Source organism: Lycium barbarum, chromosome 11, assembly GCF_019175385.1.
Source record: "Lycium barbarum isolate Lr01 chromosome 11, ASM1917538v2, whole genome shotgun sequence".
In the NCBI taxonomy this organism is placed as follows: domain Eukaryota; kingdom Viridiplantae; phylum Streptophyta; class Magnoliopsida; order Solanales; family Solanaceae; genus Lycium; species Lycium barbarum.
The window spans coordinates 10,532,549-10,556,640 of NC_083347.1; the positions used below are offsets into that span (position 1 = coordinate 10,532,549).

Genomic DNA, 24,092 nt, shown 5'->3' on the forward strand with positions numbered 1-24,092 from the left:
TCTCCAAGATGGAGGAAACTTCCTTAATTCAAGTCATGTGCCCAAAATAATTAACCAAACATTATGATTACATAAACAAATAATTGACTTATCATTCTTCCACAACTCTCATTAATTTTCCCTTCAAGAAAATTACATGTGAATCCATTTAAGCATTTTGGTGTTTTTTTTCCTGTTTCTTTTTAAATTTGTTGGCCTTCATGAAATATTATGGATGAAGTTTGACTTATTGACGCAAACAATGGGGATCACTGTTCACCAGATATAACTCCATATAGATTACACATTCTTCTTTTGATCAGTTTATAACTTTATATAGTATAGTACTAGTATGATTTATACTCTTTGAACTTCAAGAAATCCAAACCTACACAATAATTCACGTAAAACGTCCTCCTTTGAGGTATTTGAATTTGAGACCTCAAAACTTAAATTGAAATGAGTATGACATCATATCATTTTAGTGCTTAGACCTGCCAATGGACTAGGACACTAGGTAATGGAATCAATTTAGTTTTAAAGACCTCATAAAAATAGAGCGTAATCTACATATTTCTTTCTGATTTTCTTTTTAGTAATATCTAAATTTCTCTCTATCTCTTACTTATATCATCTAGTGCTCTTGGAAATAGAAGAATTTGGAGGTTATTGTCATTTTTTTGCTTATGGTGAACAAAAAAAAAACTATAATATAAAATCTACCCCGCTGACGGGAAAAAGGATAATTTAGCCAAGGCCCAAGAGTTTATTAGGTGAATCTCCAAAAAAAATTCAATGGTTGTTTTAAAAAGTGAAAAAACATAAAATTTAAAAACAAATGGCTACATTTTCCAGCTATTATGATTATTTGGTAACCAAGGTGATAGTATTGTGAATTTTAAGTGACAAAATAAAATTACATAACTTTGCTGTAAAATTATACAAGTATGTAAACATTTTTCTGAAATATACCGCATATATGATAGATAATGTGTATTGAGAGTTTGAGATGTTAGTGAGTTCATCATGAGTTAACTATGTAAAGAGAAATAAAGGAAGGATCCGAGACAGGGCCAAAGGCAATGGACTATTAGCTGGAAATATAAAGGAGGAATAGTTTATTCGAAGGGATCACGAACATAATTGCATGCAGCAAAAGAAGAAAAAAATGGAGAAAAATGAAAGTTTCCTTGTGGGGTTTTGTCATGACGGTTTTTTTTTTTTTTTTTTTCGTTTTGGTGAAGAATGAAGTGTCTGGTTAGCCACTCGTTAAGATTTTAAAGAGAGTAACCACGACTAAAGGACGGTGCCTGGTGAAACTGGGATACAGCCGAGCAAGCAGTGCACGATAACCATTATATACTTCATCGTCTCAATTTATACGAGACTGTTTCTTTTTTAGCCAGTTCTAAAAATAACGATACCTTTCTATCTTTAATAGAAGAAACAATTTAACTTTAAAATATTCATTTTACCTTAATGACCGAGACACAAATATATATGACTCATTTTAGGTCCAAAATTTCAAAAACCTTCCCGTCTTTCTTATATTTTATGCCACATCAAACACTCTCATAGAGTCATATAATCGGGATATGTCCAAAGCTAGTCAGCGGGTAGAAGTTTTTGTTACGATCGACTGCTTTAAAGCTATTACTAATAACAAGGACATAAAATTATTTGAGGCATTGACATAAATATACTAGAATAAATTCATGTTATCATAACCAACAATATTACTTCATTTCAAAATATAGCAATAATTCCTTTACAAAATATGTATAACCTCCAACAAATCCCACAAAATTAGGGATTTTGAAAATCTTCCTTTTTCTCTTTCTTCCTATCTTCTCTTTTCACAAACCCTAGCCTCCGTTGTTCTCTTGCCTGCTGCCCACTGCCTCCATCCGCGTTCCAGATTTGTTCGCCAGAGTTCCAAATCCTCACTTTCGTTCCGGTTTTGTCCGGTTTTAAACGAGAGATTGTCGGGTTTCAAATTGGTTTATGAGAGAGAAATTACTTGATATTGAATGAGGAAATATGGGTGTAGGGGCAATCACAATTTTCCTTCTTTAAGCCCGAGAAAAGGATAAAAATGGTCCCTTAATTATGATAGTAGGTTCAAAATAGTCCCTTAACTGTGCACTTAACGGTTTTAGTCCTTTAAGTTTGTTACAAGTTAACAAAAATGGTCCCTTAACTATGAGAGTAGGTTCAAAATAGTCCCTTAACTATGCACTTAACGGTTTTGGTCCTTTAAATTTGCCATAAGTTGACAAAATGGTCCCTTAACTATGAGGGTTGGTTAAAAATAGTCCCTTAAGTATGCACTTAACGGTTTGATAATGTCAGAAAATGATGTCTCGAAACACAAAGACCGACGGATTCTATCGATTAAAACTGAGGGAATCCATCGACTAAATAAAATACACTAGACTTTAGAAATAAATTCTGAAATAGCAGAAACTAAAAAAGTTGTCACTACCAAAAACAAGCGAAAAAAATGATGCACGGAAACCGATGGATAAAATCGAGGGACACTATTTTATTTTTTATTTTTTATTGTTTTTTACGAAAACCAACGGAAGTCCATCGGTTATTTTTGAGGAAAAATGCGCAGAAGTCCATCCTATAACCGACTAACGTCCGTCGGTTTTGTCCCGAGTTATTTGACCGATCTAGAGTTCTCACTAATTTTTCCCTTTTTTTCATAGTTCTCGTCAAATCTAACAAACAGAGTTCGATGAATATTTTGTCGAGACTAAAACTGTCAACTTATGGCAAACTTAAAGGACCAAAACCGTTAAGTGCATAGTTAAGGGACTATTTTGAACCTACTCTCATAGTTAAGGGACCGTTTTTGTTAACTTGTAACAAACTTAAAGGACTAAAACCGTTAAGTGCATAGTTAAGAGACTATTTTGAACCTACTATCTTAGTTAAGGGACAATTTTTGTCCTTTTCTCCTTTAAGCCCAAAATTACAGAACCCACATTTTTACCTATTCTGTTGTATTATGTAAACTATTGGTTGTTTGGGTAAATTAGTAAAAATACTTAAAGCTATGATAATAAAGATGCTTAAATAATTATGGGGTCTAATTTTTTCAATTTATTTCTTAATCAAGTCCATCAAACAAATACCATATTTGATCATGACTCCAACTTGGGTCATGCTGGCTCATGCCGGCCCATCACCTGGACCTCGTCATAGGCAGGATATTAGCGTGGCAGATCCAGAATTTTCATTCACGGTGTTCGGGAAAAAAAAAAATATACACTGTAATTTTTTACTGAGGGTGTTCAAAAGTTAAAATATGCACATAAATACAGAAAATTTACCCTATATATACATTATAATTTTTTGCTAAGGGTGTTCGGGTGAACACCCTCACTTACACGTAGATCCGCCCGTTACGTACCCAACAAAATAGAATGAGGTGCAAGTAGCTTGATGACAAAATAAGGGCAATCACATGGCCTAATATATACTTGGTATAGTTGTGAACATCCATTCTGTTTAATAGCTGTACTCCAAGGTTTATCATAATTGAAGCATGGCAAAAGTGTTAGCAAGGAATCCAATCTTTTGCTCATTCAACAATATCTAAATATAAAAATATCAAACGCGTATACCATAAGTGGAGCCCTTCCAATAACTATTATACTCCACTAATGTTTCGAATAGACAAAGTTTTAATTTCCAGCTCACTAAATGATCCTTCCTCCTCAATTCATGAACATAGCCACATTGGCTTAATATAAATACATAGCATTCTTGAACAATTTCATCACATCACCAATCAAACATTCTCCCTTCTTCTAAAAAATACTTTGAGAAGTCATCTTTTGAGCGTAAACAATGTCGCCTCTGTTCTCTTTCAAAATGTTAATTTTTCCAATAATTATGGCAAGTCTATGGGCAGCTGCTTCAGCCAATTTTTATAACCTTGCAGATATCACTTGGGGCGAAGGACGTGGTAAAATAACAGAAGGAGGCAGAGGTCTCTCTCTGTCACTTGACAAATTTTCGGGGTCGGGTTTTCAATCCAAGCATGAATATCTCTTTGGAAGATTTGACATGCAACTCAAGCTTGTCCCTGGAAACTCTGCTGGCACTGTCACCACTTTCTTTGTAAGTCCAACTTTCCTCTTGTTCTCCTTTTTTGCACCCTTTTAGTTCCAAAATCTTTTGACTTTAATTTGTAGGAACTTATCTAATTAAAATTTGTGTTTGTTAATTTGTCCAGCTATCATCACAAGGAGAAGGGCACGATGAGATCGATTTCGAGTTCTTAGGCAATGTTTCTGGCCAACCTTACACAGTTCATACCAATGTTTATTCACAAGGCAAAGGCAACAAAGAACAACAATTCCATTTGTGGTTTGACCCAACTGCTGCATTTCACACATACTCCATTGTATGGAATGCTCAGAAAATCATGTAAGTTATCTATTATCTCACTAGAAAAAATTCTAAATCAGTACTCCCTAGCTCCATTATAACACTATCTTTTTATTAGGCCGTCACATCAAGAATGACATCTTTTTAAATTTTCTAAATTTTGAAACTATTAAATTAAACGTCTCATTTTATCTTTAATAACAAGTTAGTATAGTTATATCAGAAGTTTCATAAGTCTTATTGATACACGAATATTACAAACACATTTAAGACCGGAAATTTCAAAAATCTCCTCTTTTTTAAAGTTTTCAGCGTCAAATCACGTCATATAAATTGAAACTAATGGAGTAATTTTTTCGTATTAATCATGTTGTGTCATTCTTCTTTTGTACTGATGATGTTTGTTGGATTTCTATCTTCAGTTTCTTGGTGGATAACAGCCCAATCCGAGTATTCAATAACCATGAAAGCCTTGGAATTCCATTCCCCAAGGCCCAACCCATGAAAGTGTACTGCAGCTTATGGAATGCAGATGAGTGGGCAACACAAGGAGGCAGAGTGAAGACTGATTGGACACATGCACCTTTCACTGCTTATTACAGAAACTTCAAAATTGATGGATGTGCAGTGTTATCTGGTTCCAATTCATGTAAGTCCAGTAATTCAGCAAACGATGCTAGGCCATGGCAAACACATGAACTTGATGCTAAGGGCAGGAATAGACTACGATGGGTGCAGAGTAGACACATGGTTTACAATTATTGTGCTGATTCTAAGAGGTTTCCTCAAGGATATTCTCAAGAATGCAAGCGTTCAAGGTTCTAAGTTGTTGGAAAAAGGAAATTGTGGCACTATCTTTGTTATTTATCAAGATTATATTGATTCTTCTCATATTTGTCATATTTGTGAATAATAATGAATATATATGTACCGAATTCTTTATTTATAAGAGCAAAATTCTTTTATTTTTATTTTTTATGCATCAACTAATATACTGGATGGAGTATATGTTTTGGAGCATACACATGGACTTGAATAAATTCCCTAGGGGTGTCAAATGGGCGGGTTGGGCTGAAATTGGCCCAATTAAAATGGGCTGAGATAATAAATGGGTTGGGCTAACATTGGCCCAAAAGTTACTTGGGTTGAAATGAGTTAGGCTGAAATGGGCTGGGTCATGACCCGCCCAATTTGACCCAGTTTTTTTGAAGGGTCCATTTTCTAGAAAAACATTTTCGGGGAAATATTTTCCAGAAATACATTTTTCGAGAAAAATATTTTTGAGGAAAACATTTTCCGTGGTAAATATTTTCGAGAAAAACATTTTTCGTGAAAAATATTTCCCTTCATATTAAACATACCACAAACTTATAAGATACATGATACAAGAAAAGTGTACATAAAAAAAAAAATCTCAAGCAATAAACCCAAATTTAAGTAAATCTTAAACGGGCTAGAATTGAGCTAAGTTGGAGATCACTTTAAAATGAGTTATGTTGGATTGAGCTAAAATCAGCCCAATATGAAATTGTCTTAAGCCCAACCCATAAAATTTTGGACGGGTTGGGCGAGCCATCACCTTTCGAGCCAAATTTGACACCCTTAAAATTCCCTTTTCTATTTCTCTTTTTTTTTTTCGCGAAGGACCCTACTTGAAATTAGCAAAGTGAAATAGGCATGTTTGGTGTTACATTAGTATGAATCCAATTCATTTATGAGGCCTTCGTCTTTGTCTCTAGACCAAATTAGTGGGACGAACAGTTTATAGATCAGCCTTCACCATAACTACGTGTAGATTACACATCTCTCGATCAGTTTATAAAGTATATACTCTTTGAACACAATAATTCATGGAAATACACAATAATTCGAAAGGATAAGGAATATTACAACAAAAAGGGAAAAAAAGTCTACTTGTGGGGTTTATCATTGTTGGAAAATTTTAGGAAATACACGAAAATTCTTAAAAGCTTAAGGCATGTCAAGGATATTGTTTAAGGACAGGGCCGGCTGGAGGGGGAAGCAACTAAAGCAGTTGCTTTAGGCCCCCCCACAAAATGAAGGCCCCAATTTTTTTTTAATTTTATATACATTATCTATATATTATAAAATTATGAATAAAAGAGACTATAGATTTTATACTTCTTTTCTTGAAATGTGATAGAGGTTATTGAAATAAATAATTCTAATTTTACACTCTTTCCGTCCCATTTATGTGACATTCTTTCTTTTTTAGTTAGTCCAAAAAAGAATGACATCTCATTTTATCCTTTATGAGATGATTTATAGCCACAAAATTTCTTTGGCGTATTTTAAACCAAAAGTTTCAAAAATCTTTCTTTTTTCTTATACTTCGTGTCCAATCAAACACATTCACATGAATTAGAGAGTAATAAACGTTATGCAATATATAAAAGTGAACAAATTGACGACTACTTTGATAATTTAAAAAAAAGATGACTACTTTTGATAATTTTAAAAAAAAATGAAGTCTCTTGTAGAGTTGATTGTTTCTTATAAATACTGGATTAAACCTTTTTTTTTTTTTACTTCAAAATAGACTTGAATTGTTCTAATTGTATGAAATTATTTTGACATCTACATAGTGTTACGAAATTGAGATTATTAGATTATGAGAAGTTAGAAAAATATTATCGTAACCGTCTGATGTGGCGTGAATTTACACCATAATCGATGCTTTTTAACTATAAGTTTTACTTGTTTTTGAGCAAGTCTGTGTTATTTTATGTGGTTTTTGTCATGTTTCAGGTTATATGAGGTCCCTAGAGCCTAAGTGTGGAAAACAAGCAAAAAAGTTGCAAAACTAGGGATAACTGGAAGTTCTGGAAAATTTCGCGGAAAATTACTCTGCGCGATCGCGCCGTGTACTCACGCGATCGCGCCATAGCACGAAATTAATTCCACGCGACCGCGCCGAGACTTCACGCGACCGCGCCCACGCGCTATTTAAATGACACGCGATCGCGTCGACTCAAACCGCGATCGCGATTGAGGGACAGGGGACGCTGACGTCATGAACGCGATCGCGCTGTCTCGTGGCGCGATCGCACTGAAGGAATTATGAGCGTTTTCGACCAGAACCTGGGATTCGCCGATTTCTTCCATTCCAGTTCATATAAATAGAAAACTAGGGCAAATTTTCAGTTCATCTTTGGCAGTTTTTCATCAAGTTTGGAGACTAGTATTTACACCACACTTTGGGGTTGAAGATTTGAAGATTTGGTTGAGTATTTCTTAAGCCTTTAATTCATTTCTTCAATTCCTTGCTTTGTATTGTATATCTAAGTGTGTAGCTTTCTATTCCATAACTTGAATCTCGTTTATGTAAGTATTCTTGATTAAAGTTTGGTTTGAAACTCTTGTTGTGCTTATGTATTGAATGGTTCTTATTGCTATTGAAGTGGGTCTTTGTTGATTTAATTAATCTCGTTCTTGAATGTTTCCAAAGGGATTAGCTAACCCTAGGACTCACCCATTTACTTAGATTGAGCTTGGAAAAGGAAATCTAGGTTGGGAAAGATTAATTAACAAGAATTTGGGTCATTAAACTCATCTAATAACTTGAGCTCGGAAGAGGATAGTTACTTGAGATTAAATTGATTGTGCCTAATATCACACTCTAAGGCTTGGAAAAGCTTAGAGTGAAATTCATTGATTTGGTTGGAAGACTTTCAATGAGATTTGAGAAATCATTATCTATTGACACAAACCCGCTCTTAGTTGTAAAATCATAAAATACGTTGGATCGTTACTTGAGTGTAATTTCCTATTATCCAAACTTGTGGCCATTGATCATTTTACTTGCTTTCTAGGTTAGTTTACATTTCCGCATTAGTCATAATTTTCTCAAAAACCAAAATATTACCTATCGTTTGGCTTTAGCGTAGTTGGTGAAAGTTCCTTACTTTCTTAATCGCCTAGCATATTGTTCCCTGTGGGATCGACCCCGACTCATAGTTGGGTAAATATATTGCATACGACCGTGTACACTTTCTCTTTGAGGAGTGTATTTTTTTAAATTTTTTTTTTTTTTTTTTTTTATCATTTTTGAAATTTGATTTTTTAAAATTGTTTAGTTTATGATTTGTGACTAATCTGCAAAATTTCACAATTTTTGGAGTTGTTTTGAATAGGTTGAGTTTTCAGAATAGCCACAAATCAGTAGTTGCTGGTTTCTGCTTATTTTCTGAACTGCTGGTTGTTTGCCGAATTTTACTCTAGGCGATCGCGCCACAAAGTCACGCGATCGCGGTAAAAAAAAAAAAAAAAAAACAACAAAAAAAAAGAAGAACCTTACACATCGCGATCGCGACGTAGGGCCACGCGATCGCGATTCATCGCGATTCCAGGTAACTAAACAGATAAAAGAAGGCAAAACGGCTCAAAACCCATTTCCTTCACTTTTCCTCCAAAAATCTTACTTTTCTCTCAAACTCAACTTCAAAATTCCGGTAAATTTCATCAACTTGCAACCACAAGGTATGTGATTCCTCCATTATCTTGTTCCTAGGGTTGTTTTTATCATCTTTCCATGTTAGAAATTGTGAGTTAAAATTTTTTCCTCCATTTATTTAAGCTTGAAAAGGTGATGAAATTGTTGAAATTCTTGTGATATAAATTGTTGTTTGTTGTTGAGTGATGTGAGTTGAGTGTTGGTTGCTGATATAAAAAAAAAAAATTGGGCAAAACACAAGCTTGAAATCGTTGAATTGAAGGCACAAAATTGATGCCCATAACCTGTTTGTGAAAATGCTTAGCTGAATCTGTAACGATTCAGCGCGATCGCGGCTTGTACTGGCGCGATCGCGCTGAGTAAATGAACAAAATTGCCGCGATCGCGGCTGTTCCTCGCGCGATCGCGATTGAGGAATAATGATGAGCATTCTGAGGAGTGTATGCGGAGCGCAGCACGACGAGGAGGAAAATGAGGACGATTTTGTCCTGCCAGAGCCCAGCAGCTCCAGTTCAGAGAGTGAGCAGAGATGATCATAGCACGCAGTGCTAGCAGGTATAAAAAAAAAAAAAAAAAAAAAAAAAAAAAAAAGTTTTTTTTGTGTGTTGATGTACTGCAGTGAGGACACTGCAAGTTTTTTGGTTAGGGGTAGGAACCTCCTCGGTTTTTCTTTGCCAGAATTCTTTTCCCGAGGGGAGTTTATTTTGTTGAAACTGGCATGTTTAGGATGTTACTTAGGTTGAATAGAATAATTTTGTTTTATTTGGTACGACTTGATAACTAATGGCATGTATTGTGTTTGTGCAAATTGTTGGACCCCTCGAAAAAAAAAAATTTGAAAAATGCATACTTAGAACAGTTATTGTCTGACATGATTGATTCTTTATATGACATTGTGATTATTGGGGTGTTGTGTGTGATGAATTACTACTTAGGAGGTCACAAGTGTGGAAATTATTGTCCTTATGCTGATGTGTGTGTGAAGTGTTAGTTTGATTCTGTTTATGCATGTATAATCTAGAACTTGCCCGGTTGGTCTTGTTTGAAATGCGAAAGTGAGTTTGGTTGTGAAATGATCTTAGGCTTTCTTTGTGTAAATAAGTCACTGTGCCTAAATAAGCCTCTCCAAAAGCTGAAAATACCCCTAGTTTCCCTTTTTGAGCCTTTTTGACCTTTTTCTTGGCTAGCTAATTATGAAACCTTACCCTTTGTGAAATTAATCCATCTTCACACCCGTTCCCTCCTTGATGCTATTAATTAGATGAGGCAAAATGTCTAAGTTGGAGGTGACGTAAATGTGAAGTACATGTTCAAAACATAAGTTGGGGGTGGTGGAGTTTGCTAGTGAAGATTCGATGTGGTAGTTGCGTATATACAAAAAAAAAAAAAAAAAAAAAAAAAAAAAAAAAAAATCAGAAAACTGTAACGCAAAAAGAATTCTAGGTTGGTTAGAAGTAAAACCACATCGAGGTTGAAAACTGAAAGAAAATAAAGGGGTGGAAAGAAAAGAGGCGAACTAAGGTGACAAGATGTTGTAGTGTTCAAGGAGGGTGAGTCACTAATATCCAAAAAGTATCCGACCCGTCCCTAAACCTACATTACAAGCCGAAACAAGTCCTAATGAGATCACAACCGAACAATCCTAGGATGAGAACATAGAAAATAAGGGCAAGCCTATGGTATTTGCATGTGTAAATATGAATTTTCTTTGTGAGTGTGAGTGTTTTTCTCTTCTCTCTCGTCTTCGTCCCATTCTTGTCGTATATATGTGTGTTGGGACATTTTTTTGGTCTATGTGAGGGCATAAGGATGAAAATTGAACAAAATAGAGTGACCGCCTAAAGTAGCGTTTGTGTGCACAATAATATGTTCGATAATATGATGTCATTTATTGAAGCTTCATGGTTAGTTGTAGTGTTCTTGAGTTGTTTATGTTGCTTTAAAACAGAAATTGGGGTGGTCCTTGGAAGAAAAAAATGCATGCCGGTAGTTCAGAGTCAAAACCAATATAGACATTGTTATTTTATGATATCTAGGTATTAGATTGAGTCGTGGTTTTGTATGGCTTGCTTGAGGACAAGCAAATACTTTAAGTTGGGGGTGTTGATGTGGCGTGAATTTACACCATAATCGATGCTTTTTAACTATAAGTTTTACTTGTTTTTGAGCAAGTCTGTGTTATTTTACGTGGTTTTTGTCATGTTTCAGGTTATATGAGGTCCCTAGAGCCTAAGTGTGGAAAACAAGCAAAAAAGTTGCAAAACTAGGGATAACTGGAAGTTCTGGAAAATTTCGCGGAAAATTACTCTGCGCGATCGCGCCGTGTACTCACGCGATCGCGCCATAGCACGAAATTAATTCCACGCGACCGCGCCGAGACTTCACGCGACCGCGCCCACGCGCTATTTAAATGACACGCGATCGCGTCGACTCAAACCGCGATCGCGATTGAGGGACAGGGGACGCTGACGTCATGAACGCGATCGCGCTGTCTCGTGGCGCGATCGCACTGAAGGAATTATGAGCGTTTTCGACCAGAACCTGGGATTCGCCGATTTCTTCCATTCCAGTTCATATAAATAGAAAACTAGGGCAAATTTTCAGTTCATCTTTGGCAGTTTTTCATCAAGTTTGGAGACTAGTATTTACACCACACTTTGGGGTTGAAGATTTGAAGATTTGGTTGAGTATTTCTTAAGCCTTTAATTCATTTCTTCAATTCCTTGCTTTGTATTGTATATCTAAGTGTGTAGCTTTCTATTCCATAACTTGAATCTCGTTTATGTAAGTATTCTTGATTAAAGTTTGGTTTGAAACTCTTGTTGTGCTTATGTATTGAATGGTTCTTATTGCTATTGAAGTGGGTCTTTGTTGATTTAATTAATCTCGTTCTTGAATGTTTCCAAAGGGATTAGCTAACCCTAGGACTCACCCATTTACTTAGATTGAGCTTGGAAAAGGAAATCTAGGTTGGGAAAGATTAATTAACAAGAATTTGGGTCATTAAACTCATCTAATAACTTGAGCTCGGAAGAGGATAGTTACTTGAGATTAAATTGATTGTGCCTAATATCACACTCTAAGGCTTGGAAAAGCTTAGAGTGAAATTCATTGATTTGGTTGGAAGACTTTCAATGAGATTTGAGAAATCATTATCTATTGACACAAACCCGCTCTTAGTTGTAAAATCATAAAATACGTTGGATCGTTACTTGAGTGTAATTTCCTATTATCCAAACTTGTGGCCATTGATCATTTTACTTGCTTTCTAGGTTAGTTTACATTTCCGCATTAGTCATAATTTTCTCAAAAACCAAAATATTACCTATCGTTTGGCTTTAGCGTAGTTGGTGAAAGTTCCTTACTTTCTTAATCGCCTAGCATATTGTTCCCTGTGGGATCGACCCCGACTCATAGTTGGGTAAATATATTGCATACGACCGTGTACACTTTCTCTTTGAGGAGTGTATTTGGACGTTATCACCGTCTATATATGTTTCTTACACAAATGTTTTAAAATTTTAGTGAATATAGTTACTAAATATCTCTAATAGTGAAGCTAGCATGTAATTGGGTGAATAATCAAGATATACAAGATGAACTATACCATCTTCACAAAAAAAAAAAAAAAGGATTTAGAATAAAAATATGTAATATTTTATAAGATATTTTGAAGGCCTCTTATAGAGGTTTCGCTTTAGGCTACCGATTTCGTTTAGCCGTCCCTATTTAAGGATATGTCATTGATAAAGGTTTATTCCTAGGATTAAACTCTTTTAGTATATAACAGAAACAAAAAAAAATAAAGGATTAATTTAAAGTAGAAAATCCAGCTGATGGGAGTAGAAAAAGACAAAATTTCTTGTGTATCTAAAGAAAATCAGAACTTGTATATACGTAAGGAAATAACAATAGTGTTTCGATTAGCCAGAACATGTAATAGCTTTAACATTTGTTGTATTAATGGGTTTAACTGTTAGGAAAAAAGTTAAAGAATATTTAATTGCTTTTAATTCAAAAAATATTTTCCTTCAAACATGACTTGAATTTGACTTCATGTATATCTTGTGTGCCAATAAAATGCACAAATACCCGATTTTGAGATCATCATATAAGCCATGCATATTCGCAGTGTGTAAAAAGTTGCAAGTCTGCTCACTTTAAAACATCAAACATGTGGTGCCTGGTGTTTTATATGACTGAAGTTCAGTCTTTTTTTCCTGAACTTCAATCATATGTGGTTGAATTCAATCATTTTCGCCTGAAATTTTTTGCTCAGATGACTGAAGTTCAGCCATTTTGCCTAAACTTCAAACACCACATATTTGAAATTGTTCCGAAATGAGTAGACGTACAAAAATTTTAAATAGTGGTCACAGGTTAAATAACAATATATGTCCAAATAGGTACTTAAACTTCAAACACCCTTAACCAGGGGTGGGCATGCTACGGTATTGGAAAGTTCGATACAGTAATTTTTGATTTTTAAAAATACTATATCATTACCATACCAAATTAATTCGGTATGGTCCGATATCTTTAAGTTCGGTTTCGGTATTTTTCGGTACGGTAAATCGGTAACCATAGTTTGTTTGACTTCAACCTACATATACTTATATAATAGATAATTACGACTTCGACTATTCAAGAAACGTCTCAATTATATTGTACCAACACCTTACACATGTAAATATATTCAAGAGAAGTACAATTAATCCCCTTCGTAAATCAATTACACAAAAGGGCATTTCAATTAACATAGATTAATCAAAATTCCAACGTTTAAACAATTAATTTTGTACTAATACTTATTTATATATTTGTTAGTATTAAAATACTAATATATATGACTTGTATATGTGACTATACACTTCGGTATGGTATTCGGTATTTCGGTATATTATTTATAAATATCGAATACCATACCGAATATCGAACTTTTAAAAAATGCATACCAAATACCATACCATATACCATACTACCAAAACCACGGTATAAAAAATTTTGATTTCGGTATGGTAATCAGTATATACCATACCATGCCCACCCCTACCCTTAACGTATGTTCTTTTTTGCAATTTGCACTCTATTCTATTTTTTTAATGACTTGCATCCTAATTCATTTATTTCTTTGCAAAATGATAAAAATCACTCTCTTTTTCATTTTTTCTTGAGGGCAAAATAGGAAAGATATAATTAATATGTCCCTAAATTTATTTTTCATTTAAATTCTAAAGATTCAAAAAAAAATTGTAGTATGTTCTGGCGTCGATTAAAACTGGTCAACTAAAATTAATCAAAACGTGATCCTTATTTGAAATTCAATATTTTTTCATCCACCAAAATGGCATTATGCTGTAATAAGAAAAAAGAAGTGTAGGGGAAGAGAAAAGAAAGGAGGGTTCAGCCATGGCAGATCTCAGAAGCTTTTATGTCATCTTTTTTGCGTAACATTATATTCTTTCTCCAAATAATATTTTATGTCTCTTAGGATGCCAAGCTAAACTCCATATAACAGCAACTCTGCTGTAATTCTACTTTAAATGCTGCAGTGACCATCATGTATTACGATCAAGAAGCTATTTGCAGGTTTCTAACTATTGGTAGCACTGCTTTGAAAAAAACAAAATTATTGTTCAACAACTCTCATTCTATTTGTAAACTTTATTGCTGAATCATGAATAACGAAAAATATATGCTCCAGTCCCCCAACCAAAGTGGAAACATCGACCTCTAAAAATTATCAATGTATAGTCCGCTTTTAAATGGCAGGGGCCTCTTTAATTCTCAATCTAACCCCCTTTTGAGTTCTTCAAAGTCATGTACGAAGATATACAGACTAATGAATAGTTATTATAGGTAAAGAACATTCCTAAAAAACTACAAACACAAAATAGAGCTTGATGTCAATATATAGTGACAACTAGAATTCAGATCACTGTGAACATATGAATAGAGAATTTTACGTGACACAAGCTGTTCAAGATCAAAAGTATGAACTATCATATAATTCAGCTCACTGGAGAGGAATCGGCTCCATATTATTCCAGTCAAATATGAACCTTGGCCGAGAATATTCAACTCTCAAATGTTTTGGACATATTAATTATATCTTTCCTATTTTGCCCTCAAGAAAAAATGAAAAAGAGAGTTATTTTATCATTTTGCAAAGAAATAAAGAGATTAGGGTGCAAGTCATTAAAAAAAAAATAATAGGGTGCAAATCGCAAAAAAGGGCATACGTTAAGGGTGCAAAATGTCAAGAATTCTGAAACTGTATCACTATCTTGTGCGCAAGGAGGGGGAGGGGGGCAAATTTACCATTTCTGCCCATATATCAGCCATTTTTCATGTGCTCGAACCAAATCCTACAAACCTAATAAAAAATAACTCATCACAAACTAATAAAGAAAATTCTTCCTTTCTTTCAGTTTTCGTGAGGACAAAATAACTCAAAACTTGTCGGTTAGCCATTTTTTTAAGATTTGAAAGAGTAACCACGACTAAAGGACGATGTTGGTGAGATTACACACAAACGAGAAAGCACGATGACTAGGAAAATGTATAATGTCCAAAGCTAGTCAGCGGTAGAAGTTTTTGTTAGGATAAAGTGTTCACAATCATGCAAAAAATTATACTAGTAATTAATAACAAGGACTTACCATTATTTCTTAATTAAAATAAGCTCATCAAGCAATCGTTATGTTTGATTATGACTCCAACTTGAACTACGTACTCTGATTCCTGGAACATCATTTGGGTCTCATCATAGACAGGATATTGGCGTTACCCAATAATCCTCGCTCAACGATTCCCACACGCAAGCCAGTAATAAAGTCAGGAATTTTGTTCAGAATATTCAATGATTTTAAGAACTACAGTAACATATATATGTATGTATAAAAATAACAATTGACCTTTATATATATGGTTATAATTTTTTCGGTGAAAGGTTTTCAACTGATCATCCTCCGGTATATGTAGTTATGAGCTGGTCACCCCTTGCATGTAACAGCCATCGCCCATCTTCGACCTTGACTTCGACCGGGACCATCCTCAACATTACCTAAACTTCGTGATAGGCAGAATAGTGGTGTTATCCAATAATTTTGACACCTTAATTACATGGAAGGCGATCTTCAACGGCTCGAAGATATACTATTATAATCGTCCACAACATACCTTAATATGCAGATGAGTGACTAAATATCCACGTCTTTTTGGTTGCTTCTAGCTGTTCTATTTTTTTTTTAGAAGACCCTTTGCCATAAATTCTCCAAAATGAGAAGAACAGAAAGATATAAGTGACTTGATACCTAAAAGAATGACACTTTCAACTTTATGAAGGCTAAATTTTTTTTTTTAACTTGATTCTGGAGATGTTGATTAATTGGCTTTGAAGAATATAGAGTTTTTATAATTGACAGCCCTGTATGATGGAAGGAAGTAATATAAAGGTAGAATAGTGTGGGAGGCCCTTCTACTTGTCCTGATTTATTATTTCAGTGTTCGTACTCTACAAAGTTTCATCTAGACCCCTAAATCTGTTCAAAACATATATTTTAAACCCCTCTAACGATGTGTGTCTCTCAATCGTGTTGATGTCAACATCCACATCAGATAAATATATGCCACGTCATTTTTATTTTTATGAAAATATGCCACATCATTTTTTATTTTTTTAAAATAAAAATAACCTTTGTTGACTTTTTCTTTATTTTTTTGCCTTTTTTTCTTCTCCACCGTGACTTGTCCGTACTGCCGCCACTTCCGCCATCAAATTCCTCTTTACCACCGGAGAACACCAAAAAGTCAAAGGTTTAGGCGAATAAGACTAGAACAACGTAGGGAGATAAAGGGTCAAAGCTTCAAAGTTTATGCTAACGGATTTCTGGTCACATCGAAGAGCAAGTATTGTAACAGAATCCAAACAGGAGAATATGGTGGGAATATACGGAAGAATCTCAGCTTTTGCGGTGCCGAGAGTGTTGAGAATGAAAATCAGCTTTTCAATGATGGTCTCTAATAGAGGAATCACTGGTTTGATTGAGAAAAATAAAGTGAAGAAGAAAGGTGAAATCGTGAGAAAGAGTAAAGAAGAGAAGAGTAAAGTTTTGGGAGACACTCAGGAAACAGTCATTCAACAAGCTGATGTTGTTCAAGCTGGGAATGGAACCAGTTTTGACTCCAACAGTCCTCTTTTTCTTCATGCTTTTGATGCTCCAAGAATGACCTTGGTTATCAACTCTTTTGATGGAAGAGGATACCAAGGCTGGAGGAGATCTGTGCTCATTGCACTCTCAGCTAAAAACAAGCTGGGGTTTATCAATGGAAAATGTGTTGAACCCGAGGCAACAGCCAAAGACTTCTCTCAGTGGAGCAGATGTAATGATATGGTTACATCTTGGCTCCTTAACTCTTTGTCCAAAGATATAGCTCATTCTGTGATATATTCTAGAACAACAAAGGATCTATGGAAAGATTTGGAACAAAGGTTTGGACAATCAAATGGTGCAAAGTTATATCATCTGCAAAAAGAAATAACAGGATCAGCTCAAAGGTCTAATGATGTTGCAACCTACTTTACAAAGCTGAAAGGATTATGGGATGAGTTGGATTCTATTAACACAGATATTGTGTGCAACTGTGTGTGTATCTGTGATGGAAAACACAAAATGATCAAGTCTGTGGAAGACCAAAGGTTGATTCAATTCCTGATGGGGCTCAATGATGGGTATGCTCAAGCAAGGGGGAACATTCTCATGATAAACCCCTTACCAAGCATCAACTATGCATACTCCCTTTTGCTTCAGGATGAGAATCAGAGGGAGGTTTACATGAATCCTCATTATCCATCTAATGGATCATCTTTCATGACAGGAAATCAGACCAAAGGACAACAAAAATTTGGAAATCAAACACAACCACAACAAAGGTATGGAAACCAGTTTCAAACACAAAGGTTTCAAAATGGAAATCAGAGGTTTAATCCAAACCAAAGGGGAGGAAAATGGAGGAAGAAGAAGTACAATCCAAATGTAACCTGTACTAACTGTTTGAAAACTGGACATGTCATGGATGATTGTTATAGGCTCATAGGATATCCAGATGATTTTCAATTCACAAACAACAAAGAGCAGGTCAATGTCAAAGGAAATGCAGCAATCACAGATGAGAAGTTTGGAAATATGAGCATGGGAAATGATGACAATGATATAAATTGACTGAGTCAACTAAGCAAGGATCAAGTTTCACAAATCATGCAGATCTTCAAGCAAAGTCAGAATGGTGCCTCAAGCAGCAACACAACAGAAATTAATACCAACACTGTTGCTGGTACTATTACTAGATACTCTGGTTCTTGTTTCTCAGTTTACAACACTAAGTCATGGATAGTTGACTCAGGGGCATCCGAGCATATGTGTTTTAGCTCTAACTCTTTTCTTAATCTCACTCCCCTTCCTGCTCCTTTAAATATCAATCTACCCAACTCTTATAGGATTCAAGTCACACATACAGGAAGTGTTCAAGTTCTCCCTAAAATTATTTTACAAAACATGCTTTTTGTTCCTTCTTTCAGATATAACCTTTTATCTGTCAATAGATTCTGTAGACAATTTCTTTGTTCTCTCAAATTTGATATCACTCAATGTGTCATGCAGGACTATTTAATGAGGAAGGTACAAGCTTTTGGTGAAGTAAGAGAAGGTCTCTATGTCCTGGAACCTACTGTTTTTAGGAATCCTAGTCTATCACAAATCAATGTAGTTAATTTACAAGAAGGAAATTATTCCAGTAGTGGTCAAGTTTCTAAGTCTTTTCCTTTTTCTGCTAGTGCAGTTTCTGATGTAGCTATTTGGCATGCTAGGTTGGGACACTTGCCATATTCTGCAATGAAAAAATTAAGTTTCATTTCTTTGCCTTCTGATTCTATTTGTACTTGTGATATTTGCCCTCTTGCAAGACAAACTAGAAATCCATTCCCCACTAGTCAAATTGGTTCTAAAAAAGTTTTTGAGTTAATTCACATAGATACCTGGGGTCCTTTTAAAACCCCTACTTATAACGGTTATAAGTATTTTCTTACAATTGTTGATGATTTCAGCAGAGGAACTTGGACCTTTCTACTAACAGTAAAGAACAATGCTTTTCCAGTATTAAAGAATTTTTTATGCATGGTTGAGAGACAGTTTGATGTTAAAGTGAAGAAAATAAGATCAGACAATGCCTTGGAATTAGGCAAGGGAATACAGGAATCCAATTTTTTCAATCACAAGGGATCATACATGAAACATCATGCACTGCTACTCCTCAACAAAATGGGATTGTTGAAAGAAAGCATAGGCACTTGTTGGAAATTTCAAGAGCATTGTTGTTTCAGTCTAAGCTTCCTATTTCCTACTGGGGAGAGTGTGTGTTGACTGCAACACACTTGATTAATAGACTTCCCTCTTCTGTCCTCAAAGGAAAAAGTCCTTATCATATCCTTTTTGGAAAACCACCAAACTACAAAGGACTAAAAACTTTTGGGTGTCTCTGTTATGCTACAACTTTGAAAAACAATAGAAGCAAATTTGATCCTAGAGCTAGTGCTTGTGTATTCTTAGGTTATCCTCAAGGGAAAAAGGGTTATAAGCTACTAGAGTTTGGCACTAAAAGAATATTCATTTCTAGGGATGTTCATATTTTTGAAAACATTTTTCCCTTTTCCAAAGCACATCTGTCATACCCCATTTTAACCGGGTTAAAGTAGAGTACAACATATTGGTGATTCCTATTTTTTGTTTATTTTAAGGAGTTCATTAAAGTTGAGGAGTCGCCACCTAATTATTTATGGTGAATTAGGACACCTAAAGTTTATTACAGTTATTTTTAAAGTTAACTCCGTTTTAAAAGTCTGCGAAACCAAATGATTCTAGGTAAGGGTTCAATTAGTCTAAATGGAAGGTATTAGGCATCCTTTAAGACCCATTAACAATGGTTAACCGATCGGACTTATATTATTTAATTAAAGCTAAAATGTAGATGTAATATTTAAATATTTAAGAAAACATCTTGTAAGTATTGCTAAAGTTATAGAAATCGAATGCTTTTTAAAATAAAACTTGTAAAATAATAGTTGTGTAAAAGAGTTTAGTTACAAATAAACTAAAAGAAACGGGATGTGTAACGTTTATATGTATTTGGAGAAAATGACTAACAAATTTAAAAGAGTCATTTAATAAAATTTTAAAAGTTTTATAGAAAGACTATTAGTTCAACGTATATTGTGCAAAGGTTGTTTTAAACAAATATGTATTTCAAGTGTTGGAAAGGAACTAAAGTGGAAAAGTTATCCGTTGAAACTAGTTTGCCTTTTATTTCTTAGAATAAGCTAACGTTAGTGTAAAATTTGTGACGTTTTAAACTTCTAAGATCATAAATTATGATTCCTTTAGCCAAAATATGTAGTCATGCTATTTTGAAAATCAATTATTCTAAAAATAAATATTATAGATACTATAAATAATTTTAACATAAAAGGGAAATGAAACCCATGGAGCTAATTGTAAGTTTCTCTTTGAATTAACCACCCATTACCAAAACTAAAACCCACTAATTTATTAAAGTTCATCTAAATTAAGCAAACAAAAGTGTTAGTCGCACAACACAAATTAAATGCACGAAAAGAAAATAAAAATAAACTAGAGGAGCAAATAAGTTAAATGAACTCAGCCCATTTTGAAGGACTGCTGCCGCGTTACTGTTGCTATTGGGCTTCGGCCCAGAATCAGTTTTATATACTGCTGCTGAATGATGTTCCTGTCTATTGGGCTTTGGCCCAGAAATTTGTTTTTCTATTTTTTGGCTGCGGACAGGGTTGGCTCGAGAAGAGGAATTGTGTTGGGCTTTTAGCCCTACACCGAATGCGGACGAGGATGAGTCTCTCAGACTCGTACGCGGAGGTCATGCATAAAAAGGAAAGAAAAGGATTAGCATATAATCAATAAATAAGGCTAAACAATGTATAATGTAAATTTAGGACGGACCAGTGGACTATGGATATTCCGTGTATATTTAAGTATACTTTGTATATATACATTCAAACACAACATACTTACAATGCTCAGACACTTATGAATTTAAAACAAGATAATGACCCCCTTTTTATTTTAGAAGCTATATGCTTAAACGAATATCGCTATCAACGAGGCAAATTCCACACTTGGATAGGGACCATGAATCTTAATGGTCCAGTACAATCCCCGGGATCCCTTTTGACTGGATTTTTAACATTTCCAGCTTGACCAGACACCAAACGAAAAGACAATGGGAGCAAGCTCTACTAACTAATAGTGCAGCCACTGTAGTAACCAATTTAGGAACCAAACAGATCTGTTACTCAATGAGGGCACGAAAAACCCAACTTTTTTAGCCCAAAATTGACTCCTGAATATAAGCAGCTACAGTGTAAACTAATTTCTAAGTAAAGACACAAAACAAAAGATTACTAGCATTTGATCACATTAGAACAACCAGGTTATTAAACCTTCAGAATTCATAAAACATCATCAAAGCATTCACTGGAATTCGCCTTAGACTCTTAACTTAACTAGGTTCCTAACTAAACACATGTTAAATCTTGTATTTCTATATGTTAAACCCAATTTTGAAGAAAGCAACACCTAAACAGACAAAACTAATTTGTTTCTATAAAGGCCCATTTTAAAACAGTCTTGGTTTCAATATGAAATAATAGCTATAGCATGAGCTTAAATGCGCACACAAAAACACATATTGGCAGCATTTCGATTACAGGGATAATTTCTAAAGTTTGAGATAAATAATATGAACGATCACCAGCCCACACACAAAGGAAAAAAGGAAAGGCATTGAATCATGGATCAAAGCTTAAAAGAAGTGGAAAGGATGGATTGCAAAACTTTGTATCGACAATTAAAACACAAACTTAACATGGCAAATTTGGAGTCTGAGCACATGACAGAGCAGTAAAGGGAAGTTCTAACACAACAGCTATCCAAAACAGTGACAAAGATCAATCACAGGGTCACGCTTAACAGGCTTGAACTTTAATAACTGCATATCAAGGTTATTCGACACCTAGAATTTAAATAACAACCGATCGTGAAAACACCGAACTAAAAAAAACGTAAGATCGATTTATACACTAAACTCATACAATAGCCAAGGTAGAATTAAACTATCCATGAAATCAAACCAGCTAGTTCTTGACTTAAAACAAGCTAAAACAGAACTAGCAAATAAACATGGCAAAGCAAACAAACTGAAAGCATCGAGTAATTCTTATTAATTTATAACTAAACTAAATCTCAAAGCAAACAAAACAAACTCAACCTTATGCAAGAAAGCATTCTTTCGCTTCAAATAAATTTATCAATCAACTGATTAATAACTTTACTGACTAGTAACAACGATCTGAAGACAGTACTAAAAAGAATGCGGGAAGAGATTCGAAGATATGATTCAAATAGAACCTAGTCTATACTTTGCGTTAGTCCTCTTAAACTAGTTCATTTTTTGGACAAACAAAAGGGTAACGAAAGCTGTAATGGGCTCATATTTCGCAAGTTCGATGAAAAGAGAAATAAGCTCAATAACGGCACAACGACATAAAATCGAAACAAAGCTATAACTAACTCCTATTCTGATTGAGATTAGACGACTAAACCTTAACTAATATTCTGAAATCCATATAAAACGAACTAAAATATTAAACACAAAGGACAGAACTGAAGCAAAAAGAGATGGAGAGTTATTGACCTTTTGTTGGTGCAGTGAATGAGGGCGTCGAGGTCTCGAATCTACTCTCGTTATGAACCGATTCAAAACTCGACTCGAAAATAAAAATGGTTCTGTCGTAGTTAAAGTTCTTTTGTCGAACAGCGAGGAAAGCTAATCGAGTTGTGAGACTTTAACCTTTCGTCACAAATCTCAGATTTCAACAAAAAGTGTTTTTCCGATTTGAAGGGTTTAAGACCAGATTAAAAAGAAGAGATTTTGTAACAAAATACTCGTGTATTCTAAATCCGTCCCTCAAATACTGAATCCGTTTTCTCAAAAATCTGAAAAATCCCTCAAAATACTGAAAAAAATCCCCCTCTCTTCAAAACCCTCATTTTTCTTCTTTCTTTTTCTTTTTGTTTTCTTTCAATCTCATCTCAATCCCCTTTTTATAGAAAAATATGCGGACAGATAGGAGTGTATGAGAGATAGGAGTGGGAGACAAAGTGAAGTGGAAGGAGCGTGAGGCGTGGGGGATAAGGGTGAGTGGAGAGGAGCGGGTAACGTGGGTGAAGATGGAGGTGACGATGAAAGAGAAAGGGGAGCAGCTATGGTTTTTTTAGGAAGGAGGAGAGAGAGAGGGGAAAGAGATGAAGATGAGGCGTCTGATTTTTTTAGGTTTAGAAGTGAATTTGTGAAGGTTGGGCCGGGTCAGGTATAAAAATAGTGGGCTGGTCCGAAATTAACATGGGGGCTGAGTTGAATTTTAAGTGTGGGCTGAATTGTTTTGGATAGGGGAATAATGTGGGCTGGTCCGTTTGTTGGTCCGAAAATGAGTTCTTCTTTCTTTGTTTCAATTATTTGTGGGCTTCTAATTTGACAACTAGTACAATCTATATTATGTGAAGATAAATAGTAATTAGTATATAGAAAGTAAAGGATTTAACAAAGTAAAATTAATTTAACGAGTACAAATCCTAAAATGAAACGATGACGAACCATTTAAAATTTGTGATAAAGTAATAATAGTAATATTGAAAATAAAAGTAGCGAAAATAATAGTAGTGAAGTAAAAATAGAATAGTGAAAATAGAGTATTTAGCTCAGCAGTAAATTTAGACGCCTGAGTGAATAAAATTAAATAAAAGCGGGACAAAATTGGGTGTCAACAACATCCAGAGACAAATCATCCTTTTCCCATTTCCTACTCCACACCATCCAGTGGCCAAGAGCATGAAGACTCCAATCCTCCTATACCTAATCCCACATCAGAAACACAAGCAACTGATCCTGAAATTCCTTCCTCATATATTATATCTGATCCTGAACCACCTGAAGTCACTATATCAGATATTGTTCCTGATCAAAGACCTACTACCTCAACCCAAATTCAACCAGAGAGACAATCAACTAGAACACATAAAAGACCATCCTACCTAGATGATTTTATATGTAATCATGTTTACTTGACAGATGTCTCATCCAATTGTTT

The 24,092-nt window shown here is 34.8% G+C and overlaps 1 protein-coding gene across 1 annotated transcript; it reads left to right on the top strand.

The window, feature by feature from the left end:
* The first annotated feature begins 3,756 nt into the window (after positions 1-3,756).
* Positions 3,757-5,354, top strand: LOC132618177 (xyloglucan endotransglucosylase protein 1-like). The gene is made up of 3 exons (XM_060333235.1): positions 3,757-4,113; positions 4,229-4,422; positions 4,806-5,354. Exons 1-3 carry the CDS (start codon positions 3,841-3,843, stop codon positions 5,206-5,208), a joined length of 870 nt encoding a protein of 289 aa, XP_060189218.1. The 5' UTR covers positions 3,757-3,840; the 3' UTR covers positions 5,209-5,354.
* Positions 5,355-24,092: the final 18,738 nt, after the last annotated feature.